We start from the raw sequence: 12,899 nt of genomic DNA, 5'->3' as shown, positions 1-12,899 counted from the left end.
ATGTTTAACAATGATGTAACTCTTGAGAGTGTAAAATGAAACCGTACGGGTCCATTTGGTTTAATTTTTTCAAAGATCCAAGGGTCCATTTGGTTACCAACCCTCCATCATTTAGCTGGGCACCACCTGGAACCCCGTCAAGGACCACTGGTGGTCCCCGGACCACTGGTTGAAATCCACTGACTAAAACTAAGACTAAATATATTGACAATTTTGTCCAAAAATAAAAACTACACTAAAATGTTAGGAAGGGACTAGTGGACAAGAGATCCAGTATACAAGTCATTTTACACTTCGTTGCATGCTGAAAATAGCAGATCTACAAGTTCACAACGCGTCGCAGCGCAACTCGTTGTGACCTTGTAGATCTGCTATTTTCAGCAAGTGTAAAAATCAGTCATTACGACGGCATCAAGGTCCACCAAAATACATTTTAGTCGACTAAATCAAATGTAGATTTAGTCTACTAAAATCGTATGATACATGATGTATTTAGTCTACTAAAACTAGACTAACACTAAGACATTCCAGGTGACTAAAATGTGACTACATCTAAATTAAAACTATTCATGAGATCATGACTATAAAACTAAAATCAAGATTTGCTGTCAAAATCGACATTGCGTGCATGCTTCCCCTCCCCCCCCCCTCCAGCTACTATGTTCCATCTTTACGTCTTCTCTGTATATGTATAAATATATGTATATTATATTTTATATATAATTTTTATCCCATGATTTTGTAACCCATTGTTCACCCCTGTGTCAATTATCTAATGTGATCCTGGGCTCTACACACCCTCCGCCAACCTGGGGAGAGCAACGGACTTGAACTCATGCTTCCTTCATGCATCCAAGTCGCTCCTTTACACCTGACAGGGGGGAGTTTCCCTGGTTGCACGTAGCGCGTGGAAGGAACACGTTATTCCAACCAGTTCCTTTCCCCTCCATCGGGCTCCCCGGCTGGCCAGGGGGAGGCAGTTTAGAGACCAGGATTACTGCATGTTTTTGTGAGGGTACTATACCCTCTTCTCTGTATATGTGGGTAGATCTTTCTCTGTGGATGTGCCAGCCTCTCTTCCTGAATGTGTTGCCTATGTTTGTCCCTCCCTCCCTCCATCCACTCCCCCCATGTCCCATCCACCTCTCTCTTGTCCCTCCCTCCCTCCACTCCTTACCCATCCCCATGTCCCATCCACCTCTCTCTTGTCCCTCCCTCCACTCCTTACCCATCCCCATGTCCCATCCACCTCTCTCTTGTCCCTCCCTCCCTCCACTCCTTACCCATCCCCATGTCCCATCCACCTCTCTCTTGTCCCTCCCTCCCTCCACTCCTTACCCATCCCCATGTCCCATCCACCTCTCTCTTGTCCCTCCCTCCCTCCCTCCCTCCCCTCCTTACCCATCCCCATGTCCCATCCACCTCTCTCTTGTCCCTCCCTCCCTCCACTCCTTACCCATGTCCATGTCCCATCCACCTATCTCTTGTCCCTCCCTCCCTCCCTCCACTCCTTACCCATGTCCATGTCCCATCCACCTCTCTCTTGTCCCTATATCTTTCCCCTCCCTGTCCTTGTTTTCTGTTACATACAGACATTGTTCAGATAACTCCTCTGTTGCCAGGCGGGAGACGTTCGAGATCGACGACGACGACTGTGACAGCCTGACGTGGGAGGAGAACGAGGACACCCTGCTGCTGTGGGAGGACTTCGCAAACTATAATGTGCCCGGCGCCATGGCGGCTGCCATGGCGTGCCCTACCAACAACAACAACACGGACGGAAACGCAGAGCCCGCCAGTGTAAGGCCTCAATCACAACCCATTTTGGGCGGGAACCCCTTTTGGTGTTTCAAGCATTATGTTACACTTTAGCTATTGAAAAATAGCAGATCTACAAGCTCATAGCGCGGAACATGCCCCACACCAGCACCCCCCCCCCCCCCCCCCCCCTGCTTTATCCTACATGTTACAAACATGTACCAATAATATGTTTAATTTGTGTTCTCAGGACGGAAGCCTCGGCAGCCTCATAGATGAGACAGAAACACTTTTCAAGACCAGAGAGGAAGAATATCAGGAAAGCATCGGCCAGATTGAGGTAAAGGTTCACACGACTACCTCTCTGTTTACCTTTTTATGTCCATTGTGCAGAGGAGAGGTGCACATAGCCGCAATTTGCAACTCTAGATTTTTTAATAATGGGATGAATCTAGAGTTGCAATACCCTCCATTGACTCCCCACCACAATTTGGTTTGTGATCTGCTTGTCTTAAACAACGTTAAACTCACCAATCTGCCGAGCTTGTTTTTCATAAAAATCTCCCGTAGACATGTTATGAGCTACTTTCTGTCAAGAAATTCTGTGCAGGTGCTGGAGTTTGGAAGCACTCGTCATAAGGCACTGAACGGCCCTGCGTACCACCTGTTTCGAATTTGCACATAATGCAGGAGGCAGCAGCACGACCCGTTAACAAAAACGAGTGCTTCCAAACTCCAGCACTTAGAAAAAGAATCACCTGCACAGAAGTTCTTGACAGAAAGTAGCTCATAACATGTCTACGGGAGATTTTTATGAAAAACAAGCTTGGCAGATTGAAAGAGGATAAGTCAAGCTTGGACTACAGCTGCAATGTTGGTAGAGTTGCAAATTGCGGCTACGTGCACCTACGTTCTTTGGGGGGGGATAGTTCTCAGAGGAAACAAGCAGGGGAAAACAAACAAACTTTATCCAGCATGAGATTGCACATGAACTCTGCAGCCGTAGATAAAAATGAATGAATGACTCACCAAATGCCCGCAGAGGTTCCATGTTTAACGTAATTCCACTTGTTTTAAGTGAAAAGATGCATGGTTTTCATATCGTAAACATGAACGTGGGTTCTTTCTTGTTTACTTGGTTAGACTAGAGCTCCAAACGGCTTAGTCATGGCAGCTTGGTTACAGCCGAAAAGGGCTTCCTCTTCCTCTTCAAAATAAGAGCCATCATTAGTCAACACTAGTTATATCCTACTATAAATGCGCCACATCTCTGCGTGTCTACGCGTGTGTGTACGGTTGTAATGCACATAACTCGAGAACCGTTCGCCCCACCATGGGCCTAAGGCCTCACTCAGACCTTTAAAACATTGATGCATGCTTGTTGTATGAATGTTGTGAGTGTCATGGCCGCCCCAATGCATTTCCAATGGAAGTCACATGGTTTGATACAACATTTTGGACTACAAGCTGTTGTATGGCTTTCGGCTGTGTTTCGACTGCGCCCCTCCCCCTCATACAACACAAATGTTGTGTCAAACCATGTGACTCCCATTGGAAATGCATTGGGGCAAGCTGTGTTAGCCTGGCTAATAAGCCAGACCGAATCAGCCGTTGGCACAAAAGAAAAATTGCCTGCCGGCGGATTACGGTCTGGAGAGGCTCAATTGTACGCCCATTTCCTACACCAGAGAACTGGTGTGGCCAATCGGGACACGGTATGCAGGTCTGGCTTATTAGCCAGGCTAAAGCTGTGTCACACCCTTTGTATACAACAAGCATACAGCAATCTGTTGCGACCGTGTGAGTGAGGCCTTAAACCCCAGGGGGGTCCAGGGGGAAAATCCGCAACATCGGAGTTGGAACCGGAGACCAATTGGGTCTCCATTGACCCGCTGAGCGCTGTTCAGAGGTGGACAGCCGCTGCCCCCGCCGGCAGCCGGGGCAATGGGGCTCAAGAGGTTTTAATTAAGTACAGTACTTAAGTAAAAGTGCATAGTTACTTTACACCACTGCTTTGTTCACTGTACCCCCCCCTGTCCCCTACAGATGGAGCTGGCCACCGCCAAGAGCGACATGAACAGACACCTGCACGAGTACATGGAGATGTGCAGCATGAAGCGCGGCCTGGACGTGCAGATGGAGACGTGTCGGAGGATGATCAAGGGCGGCAGGGACTCTCCCTCCGTCAGCTCGGTGGCCAGCAGCGACTCAGGGAACACCGACGAGATCCAGGACGAGATCCTGGACAACAAGGACGAGCTGGCTGAGACGGAAGGCTCGGTTAGTTGATGGAGGCTTAGTGTCCACTAGCCAGGCTCTGGTGGGAGGAGGGGGGAGGGGGGGCGGCGGCGTGGGGATCCAACAACAATGGACCATTTTTGACCCTCAGGAGTCCTGTTGGATAAGCCCCTATACCCCCCCCCCCCCCCCACCACCACCACCACACACAAAACTGATGCAGGCCCAGAACTGGTGCTTCTATCTACTGTCTGTGTTGCGTTGTATAAAGGAGGGGAACGGGGACAACCTTTTGTTTCATAAAAGGTAAAAAAGAAAAGGTGGTTGCATTTTCCAAACTGTGCTCGCTTCCCTCACCGCTGCCTTGTCGTAGGTTCTTTAAAGAGCTCCACAGGATACATTTGACAACCATATTTTATTCTCAAACCTTTTCAAATGGCTGAAAAAGTCATTACGTTGCGTTGCCCCCATTTAATTCCATTATCTTTCAGTTGGTTCAGGATACATTATATTTTTTGGTGAACAGGGATCGTATACATATAAGTCACAACAATCTAAACAACCTTTTTTTTCCCTCTTCATTTTGGATCACAAAAACAAAATAATCAGGGCTTTCAAATCAGTGAACAGGAATACTTCTTACTTGAATTACATACAGTGAGTTATTTGCAATGCAAATGAAACAGGAATATATCTAATGTTTATTCTCAAAGAGGCAATGCGAGAGCTGTGTATAGTTACGTCTATAGTGTCTGAGGGAACTCTCCGGGGTCACCAGATCTGACAGGAAAGGAGGAGCACAGGCCTTTGCTGCATTGATGCACTAATCAAATTCTATGCAATTAAAAGCCTAATTTATACTTTGTCGTATGACTGCGTACGTTGCTCACAGAAAATACGTTGTTTTTTCAACTAGTTGAAATTTATTTTTATTTTAGGCGAGTGATGCCTTATTTTTTCGGCTGGTCGGTCAGTCAGTCGTTTCCATTAGGCCGGCCATCTGTCTGTCTTTGGCCTTATTTCCTTCCTCATTTCTCTGTAACCCCGTACAATTAGCCTTTTAAGCCAAGCAGGTGTTTTGTATGTATATGTTTCAACAGCTCAGTTATGTGTGCTGAGATTGTAAAAATATGGAATATGGAACGTTCTTTCTTTGTTGTTTGTGGACAGTAAGCACTGGAACAGTGTCCCCTGATTTGGAAAGATCTCAGGAGGGTATTCTGGAATCGTTGAAAGGAATGTCGTCAACACCATTGGCCTAATAAATTCACTGTATACATTTATTTACACTGCCTTATGAATACTGATTGCTATTTTACCAAATCGCTGAAACGGGCATTGCCATGTTCTCTCACAACTACCCTGTGAATGTTCGTTCTCTCTCAGAGAGAGCAATACAACCACATTCACTACCCTGTGAATGTTCGTTCTCTCTCAGAGAGAGCAATACAACCACATTCACATTCTCTCTCAGAGAGAGCAATACAACCACATTCACATTCTCTCTCAGAGAGAGCAATACAACCACATTCACATTCTCTCTCAGAGAGAGCAATACAACCACATTCACATTCTCTCTCAGAGAGAGCAATACAACCACATTCACTTTCAAACAGATCAACAATTAAGACTCCAACCAAACAACCATTTTATAAGCTCAAAACCAAAGGACATTTTTTTCCATTTGATTTTGAACAGATTGCTACACTCACATAGCCTCCGTGCATCAACATCTTAATCAGAGGGCGAAAGGAGTATATTTGTTACAAACTTGAAGCCACTGCCAAGAAAGAAAAGCAAAGTGTGCTTCCTCTGGGTGCTGCCCTTCGGTTTAGGGCTGTGGGGTGCTCGGCTATAAATATAACTTCAATCAAAAACCACCAAAGTGGGGGAAAAAGCGGCACACCCCAAAATAAAAGATTGGCAAGACTGGGCTCAGATGCAATTTCTCATTTATTGAGAAAGCCAGCACTGTCAGGTGATCCTTTCGAGAACTACCATTTCCATTGTCAAACCGTCAGTTCTTTTGATGGGTCTTTCTTGGGGAGTCTTGATCTCTTCATCCATCTTATCTGCAGTCAGGTTGCAGAGAGAGCCGTTCCGCCAGAGAATCCCACGCATTTGCTTATTAGCAAGCTCTTAACCCAAATGTAGTTCTGACGTCAGAATTTAAAAAAAAAAGTCTTCTAAATCCTGACAGTTTTCTGAAATACCTCATGCTTCTGTATCAGTAGTGCTCAATATTTCATGTCAAGGACCCCAAAAATTATATGTAATTGGCCACCAACCCCCATTTGAAAATATGTTCCAGGGAGGGACCCCTCAGAAGCAAAGATTTGAGTTAATAGCGTTCGCTCTGAAAGAATATATATTCTAAGATTTGCGGCATATTTTCACGATTTTTCAAAAATAGATCTACAAGCTCGTAGAGCGGCACCCGGTGCCGCGCTATGAGATTGTAGATCTGCTATTTTTGAGTGGTGTAAACCACTCCAACAACTGGCTTTGTTAGTTTACGTGTCCACGTGTTTGTTCGTACCAAAAAAATGAGCTGATCAGAGCTGATCAGGCTATATAATACCTTACACCACTCAGTTCACATGGGTGTGATTTTTTTTTCAACATCTAAAGTATAACAAAATGCTTAAAACACCAAAAAGGGTTCCACGGCCAAATGCAGATAATTGACAGGAAAAAGTTTGAGAACCACTGACATAGAAACCTAGGTGTTTTCAGAAAACTAAAAAAGGACAAATTTTCCCCTTTCTGAGTTTCCATCTGGTCAAATCATCCTTATTGCTGACTGGCCTTTGCTGTGTTGACTATCCCCCTCCTGTGTGTCAGGGAGCGCTGTTCCAGATAGGCTATACTTTGGTCCTGCTTTGTCTGTACATAGAGGGCTTTAGGCATGTGACCGTATATGGCGTATATACCCCAGAGGCCTTTTTCTGTTCATATTGCTTCGTATGCATTGCGATTGGTTTTGTCTCCCATTTTTGCCGTTTTTTAATAGTGCTTTCCATTGGATCGGTGTGTAAACCGATCAACGCATGAGGATCTTTTCCATCATGTATTAATTTGTATTCATGATCTTAGCTGGATCAAAGACACGTCAAATGCTACTTCTACGCTGAAGTTAATAATTGACGACACAGAATGTCAAAAATACGTTTGTCATTTCAGCATGCTTCATAAGACTGGAGGGAGTGTTTTTCTATAACTTGTTATATTTTGAACACAGCCAATAATTGTTGCAATGCAGACAAGTGTGCTACTCTTTTTTTAAAATCAGAACGACGATTGTGAAGTCTAATTCAACAATCTGCTGTATTTAATGGTGTCAATTTTCTTTTTTTTTTCACTGTCTTTTCTTTTTAATTATTATAATTATTCTATCTAATCCAAATAGTAGGAACATGACCTTGTATTATTCAGCGTACACTTAAGCGATATTCATAGTCTGATTTATCGGTGGTGAGGTGACCACCGCAACTACAACATGACGTCACGGAGCAACGCGGCAAACCACCGCTCTCCCCAGCCCTTCTCTCTGTTTTTACTCACCACCGCTCCACTTTATTACAGCTCCGGTGGTCACCTCAGGTGGTCACCTCACCACCGGAGCGGTGGTCACCTCACCACCGGAGCGGTGGTCACCTCACCACCGGAGCAGTGGTCACCTCACCACCGAAGATCCAGACTATGAATAGGCCTTTATTTTGCAGGAGCCCCGCAAACCAGCCCTCCCCCACACCGCCCCAAACAAGCCTACTACTGTATACCAGACGACAGCGAGAGAGCCTTATACCCAGCGATGTTTGTGTCAGTGTAAAAAAAAAACAGCCCGACAAGTAGCAGAAAGCCATGCTTTTTATTGGTACTGTACTTTATAACGTGCTGTGAAGTCCTACCTACATTATATACACACACCTGTGTCTATTGATTGAAAGGCTCTCTATAGCCTTCAGTAAACGAGTGGTGGAAAAAGTACTCAACGTTTTGTGCTCGAGTAAACGTATCAATACTGCAATATAGAAATGCTCCTTTACAAGTAAAAAGTCCAAAATCAACATTTGAGTAAAAGTGCAAAAGTATTGGTATCAAAATGTACTTAAAAAGTACCAAACGTAGAATGTATACTCCGTATGTATGCAGAATGTCTCATTTAAAGTTTTGGAATCTTTTGAAAATAGCCGATCTACAACTACAAGCTCACAATGTGTCGCATCGCGACGCATTGTGAGCTTGTAGATTGGCTATTTTCAAACGGCCAAAAATGTATATAGGGTTGAAGTGGGTAATGTATGTTTTGTAATAATAACAAAGTAACTAGTATCTATAAAGTTTTCAAATAAATGTAGTGGAGGTAAAACTACAATATTTGGATCAGAGCTGAAGTGGAAGTAAAAGTATTGGATATTGGAAATACTCAAATATACAAATACCTCAAAACTGTACTTTAAGTAAATGTACTTGATTACTTTCCACCACTGCGAGTGCTAGGGCTGCAGTACTCTGGATTCCATACCAGTCTCTCTCTCTCTCTCTCTCTCTCTCTCTGGTCCGTACGAACACATTGTGATGTTCTCTTGTCAGAGTGTAGAGTAGGAGAGTAGCGACGCGCTTTGATCTCGCCGCAAAGCGGGTGCCTATATGGGCTATATAGTTCCAAACATTGCTCCTATATGGCTGGAACTATCCCATTGAGAGCACTTCCGCATTGTTACAATGGGAGTCAACGCTAGTGTCGCCACTTTCTTACTAGATTACTGTGGTCAGATTATACCCTCCCAGGGACGTGTAGAGGGCGTTAGAGGGGCAGGGGCTGAAAGAGGATTTTATTTGGACAAATAGCGAAAATAGCAGATCTCGCAACGCAAGATTGTAGATCAGCTATTTTCGGGGCACAACCACCCAGCAGCACTCAAATTTGTTCAACGTAAAATGCTGTGTTCAGGTTCAGGAGACTTTGGGAGAAAAAGCCATTCTCCTGAATGCTGCCTTCCGGCATGGCATGGAAAGGAAAGGCATTTTGCATTTATTTCACTGTGTAGTAAATGCTGCATTCATTCGTGGTCTGGAGAGGGCAGTTGTTTTTACAGACAAGGTAAAAGAGGTAAAAGGGCAGGGGCTGAAGCCCCCTTTGATGCCTACTGTATGTGATTGTGTGCACGTCACTGCACCCTCCCTTGTCATATATTTCATTGTCATTGTTAGGGACAAACAAAATCGATTTTGCTAGCTCAGTGCATTCTTGCGATTCTTCCTGGTCTTGTCCAAGGTTAATTAAATAAGGTTAGGAAGTGAACACCGTACGGTGGACTCCATGTTGCTCCCTGGAAGGAAAGAAACATGTGCAATGGGCTATATGCAGCCAACACTTCCGCGTTCAGCTTCCTTGGGCCTCACTCAGACCTTTACTGCATTGCTGTATGCTTGTTGGATGAATGTTGTGTAGAGTCATAGCCGCCCCAATGCATTTCCAATGGAATGGGCGGTCATGGGCGGCCATGACACTACACAACATTCATCCAACAAGCATACAGCAATGCAGTAAAGGTCTGAGTGAGGCCTTGGTCTCAATTGCGAATGTTTCTTTCCTTCCAGGGAGCAACATGGAGTCCACCGTACAGTCTTCGCTGCCTAACCTCTTTTAATTAACCGTGGTCTTGTCGCAGGTCTCTGGCCAGGGGGGAATTGGGATTTTTCATTTCTCCACAGTTGGCTAAAAGCAGATTTTTAAAGACATTACTGTCAATATAAATAAGGGTGCTATTTTGGTTCACTCTCAGATTTATTCTTGAATTGATTACTTGAATAAATAGTATATAAACAATATGTCGCTTACATGCTTTACATTTTAAATTGACTTTTTTTTTTACCAGTGGTGGAAAAAGTATTCAATTGTTTTACTTAAGTAAAAGTACGGATTTGAAAATGTACTTGAGTAAAAGTACAAAAGTATTGGCATCAAAATGTACTTAAAAGAGCATTCAGTGATTTGGGTGATTTGTAAAAACCCCCGGTCCGCCCCGGTAACAAGATGTGCAGATGCACGCACTACAGTGGGGGGACACGCAACAGGCAAACAGCACACACACCAAGGCCCGCCCCCGCTCGATCATGATTGGCAGAAGGCCCCCTCTCTATCCTGATTGGATGAAGGCTGGGCCACCTAGCCAAAAACGAAACCTAAGGTTTTTTGACCCCAGACAGGGAGGAACTCCTTATATGGTCATCACACGCTATAGTAAGGAGGATTATCACAACAAAACAAAAAAATAAGTGATATTTGAATTAAGTGAAATCACTGAATATACCTTTAAGTAAATATACTTAGTTACTTTCCACCACTGGTTTATCATAGCACTATAATGGCAGCCAAGCGGAAGCAAGACATTTCCTTTGGCTCCAATACCCCCAAATCTCCCCCCCACTATCTCACTGACACTCGGCCACTATCTCACTGACACTCGGCCACTATCTCACTGACACTCGGCCACTATCTCACTGACACTCGGCCACTATCTCACTGACACTCGGTCACTCCAGCATGGCGGTGTTACAGTGAAATTGGTGACCTGATGAAATATGGGACACTCGTGTAGACAATCACATAACATCACTGTCCAAACGTAAATCATTGTAGTTTGTTTAATTAGCAGAGTTCAACATAGTGGTATATACTGCAGTGGTTCCAAAACTTTTTCATGTCAAGGACCCCCAAATTGACACTAATTAGCCCGCGGACCCCCATTAGAAAATACATGCCAGGGACCCCCCATATGAGAAGATTTGCACAGCTCTAAGCAGTGAATCTCAACCCGTTTAATTTCAAGGACCCCCCAGTTTAACATGCATTAGTCTATATGGCCTCCTGTTTAATGGCATTTCTATCTCTGGGACCCCCAATTTATATTGTAAAATCAATGCTAATTTAACTCACAGAGTGTACAAATGGAACCATTTGTACACTCTGAGTTACAGACCCACAAGGGTTCATTTGGTTCCAAACTATCATTTAGCTGAGTACCCCCTGGAACTCCCTCAAGGACCCCTGGGGGTCCCCAGACCCCACTTTGGGAACCACGTTTTTAAAGACCTCCATGCAAGTTATGTGAAGTCCACAACATGGTCACATATTTCAGCAGGTCACCAATTTCACTGTAACACCGCCATGCTGGAGTGACCGAGTGTCAGTGAGTGAGTAGCCGAGATTTGGGGTATTGGCGTTAGACACCCCGACGACGCTCTGTCTGACGTTAAAACTCGCACCGCTCAGGCCAGAATTTAATCAAATATGACCCAAAGATATGAATACACAAACAAGCTAATTATTGTGTTAACATAATATGCTATAGTGATGTCTTATGTTGCAGACTTTGATTCAGTAATATGTATCGTTTAGCATAAGCAAAAACGAGGGCAAAAACACCAGGGGGAAAAAAATATATCCATCTCAGTTTTGTTCTCCTTGAGTGTCATTAAAAAACTCCTCCCTGAATGTGGTCTTAAAAAAAAAGAATTCAGACCAGTCTGAAGTTAGCAGTGCAACAGCACCCCCTGTTGGTACTCTAAACATAGGGACATACATAGGGACATTTCTGTTCCTTGGAGTGGTTGCACCACTCAAAAAAACATGGTCATTACTTAGCACATCTTTAAAAAGTTGAAATTGAAACTGTTGGAAGCGTTTCCACCACTAATCTTTTTAAAGGCGGCTGCTTTGTGTGTGCTATGCTGCAGTCGCTTCCCATAATGGGGTCTGAATGTAAAACTAAACAAACAAGTGAAGGTGCCTGGAAAATAAACACTTTGTCAACATACTTTATTTAGAAGCCACTCAAGTGTTTGTTTTAATAATGGGGCTCATACATAATTGTGTATTATGTTGGTATGACTCATGTAAATTGTATCCTGGTGGATGTGAATGTTTCATACTAAATAAAGGTTTTATATGAACGGTTTTTATCAATGTAGTGCTGGGGGAATATATGGTTGTATTCAAAGTGTCATTAAACAATTCTTTTTTTTTTACTTGTTAATAACCGTCTGTTGACAAGTGAGCTTTTTACTACTGTCAGGTAAAAATCTGATGTGCAAGAGTGAGGAGAGACTTACAGGAATCATGCAAGAGAACTGACAAGACATTGGAATTAAAATGGCGTTTCTTTCAACAGGGGCAACACAGTTGACAGTCACCATTTATTCCAACTTTAAATTGACTTATTTCTTTGTTTTTGTTTTACGGCGTGGAGCCAAAAGGGACCAGCTGTCTAGAGAACTGGGTTGATCTGCACCTCTGTCCCCCACAGACAGACGTAGACCAATATAGAGTTCACCACACTGACTGCTCAGCTGATGCACACAGCTCACATCTCGCCTCACTGTAGCAATGCGTAGCATGTTTGGTGCTTCCTTCACAAACTGCAAAACCTAGAAGAAACAAACTACCGATTGCACAGGGATGCCATGCCATTATCAGACCATCTTGCTTTTACCTGACCGCAGTGATCTGCTTGTGATCTCATAAACATGATAAAGGAGAACAGCAATATTTGTAAATGTGGCCATAATTGAACGATGTCGAGTGCTGAACTTTGTCTGAATTCATCATTTTTCTTTTGAACTTTTTGTATATGATTTGTCTGCTTATTTCAGTACGTATTTCTTTACAATAGTGAAATAATTTGTGTGTGTGTGCGTGTGTAAGCTATTGATACATTGTATTCACGAGGGGGGTGGGTTATGTTTAATGTACAGTTGGTATTTGGGTCACATTAAATAAAATGGTGGATTGAATAAAACCAAGGTCATCATGCTTCTTTTTTTTGGTTGGTAATCTTAAGCCCGACACTATTACTGGTCCGACAGTCATTAGTCCGACAACCTACCTCAAACTC

General features: G+C 43.7%; 1 protein-coding gene across 3 annotated transcripts in view; it reads left to right on the top strand.

Moving 5' to 3' along the window:
• Positions 1 to 6,197, top strand: part of iffo2b (intermediate filament family orphan 2b) — a 51,019-nt gene extending 44,822 nt beyond the window's left edge. For 2 of the 3 annotated variants that reach the window (XM_079509508.1, XM_079509507.1), the window contains exons 6-8: positions 1,623 to 1,800; positions 2,009 to 2,098; positions 3,805 to 6,197. In XM_079509508.1, coding sequence (XP_079365634.1) covers positions 1,623 to 1,800; positions 2,009 to 2,098; positions 3,805 to 4,047 — 511 coding nt within the window. In that variant the 3' untranslated portion in view covers positions 4,048 to 6,197. Of the gene's footprint in view, positions 1 to 1,592; positions 1,801 to 2,008; positions 2,099 to 3,804 lie in introns of all 3 variants that reach the window. The other variant, XM_079509506.1, reaches the window with a different exon arrangement.
• Positions 6,198 to 12,899: the final 6,702 nt, after the last annotated feature.

The sequence above is a fragment of the Electrona antarctica genome (assembly GCF_951216825.1).
Source record: "Electrona antarctica genome assembly, chromosome: 9".
NCBI classification, from domain to species: Eukaryota; Metazoa; Chordata; class Actinopteri; order Myctophiformes; family Myctophidae; genus Electrona; species Electrona antarctica.
This window is presented reverse-complemented; position numbering and strand designations above follow the sequence as displayed.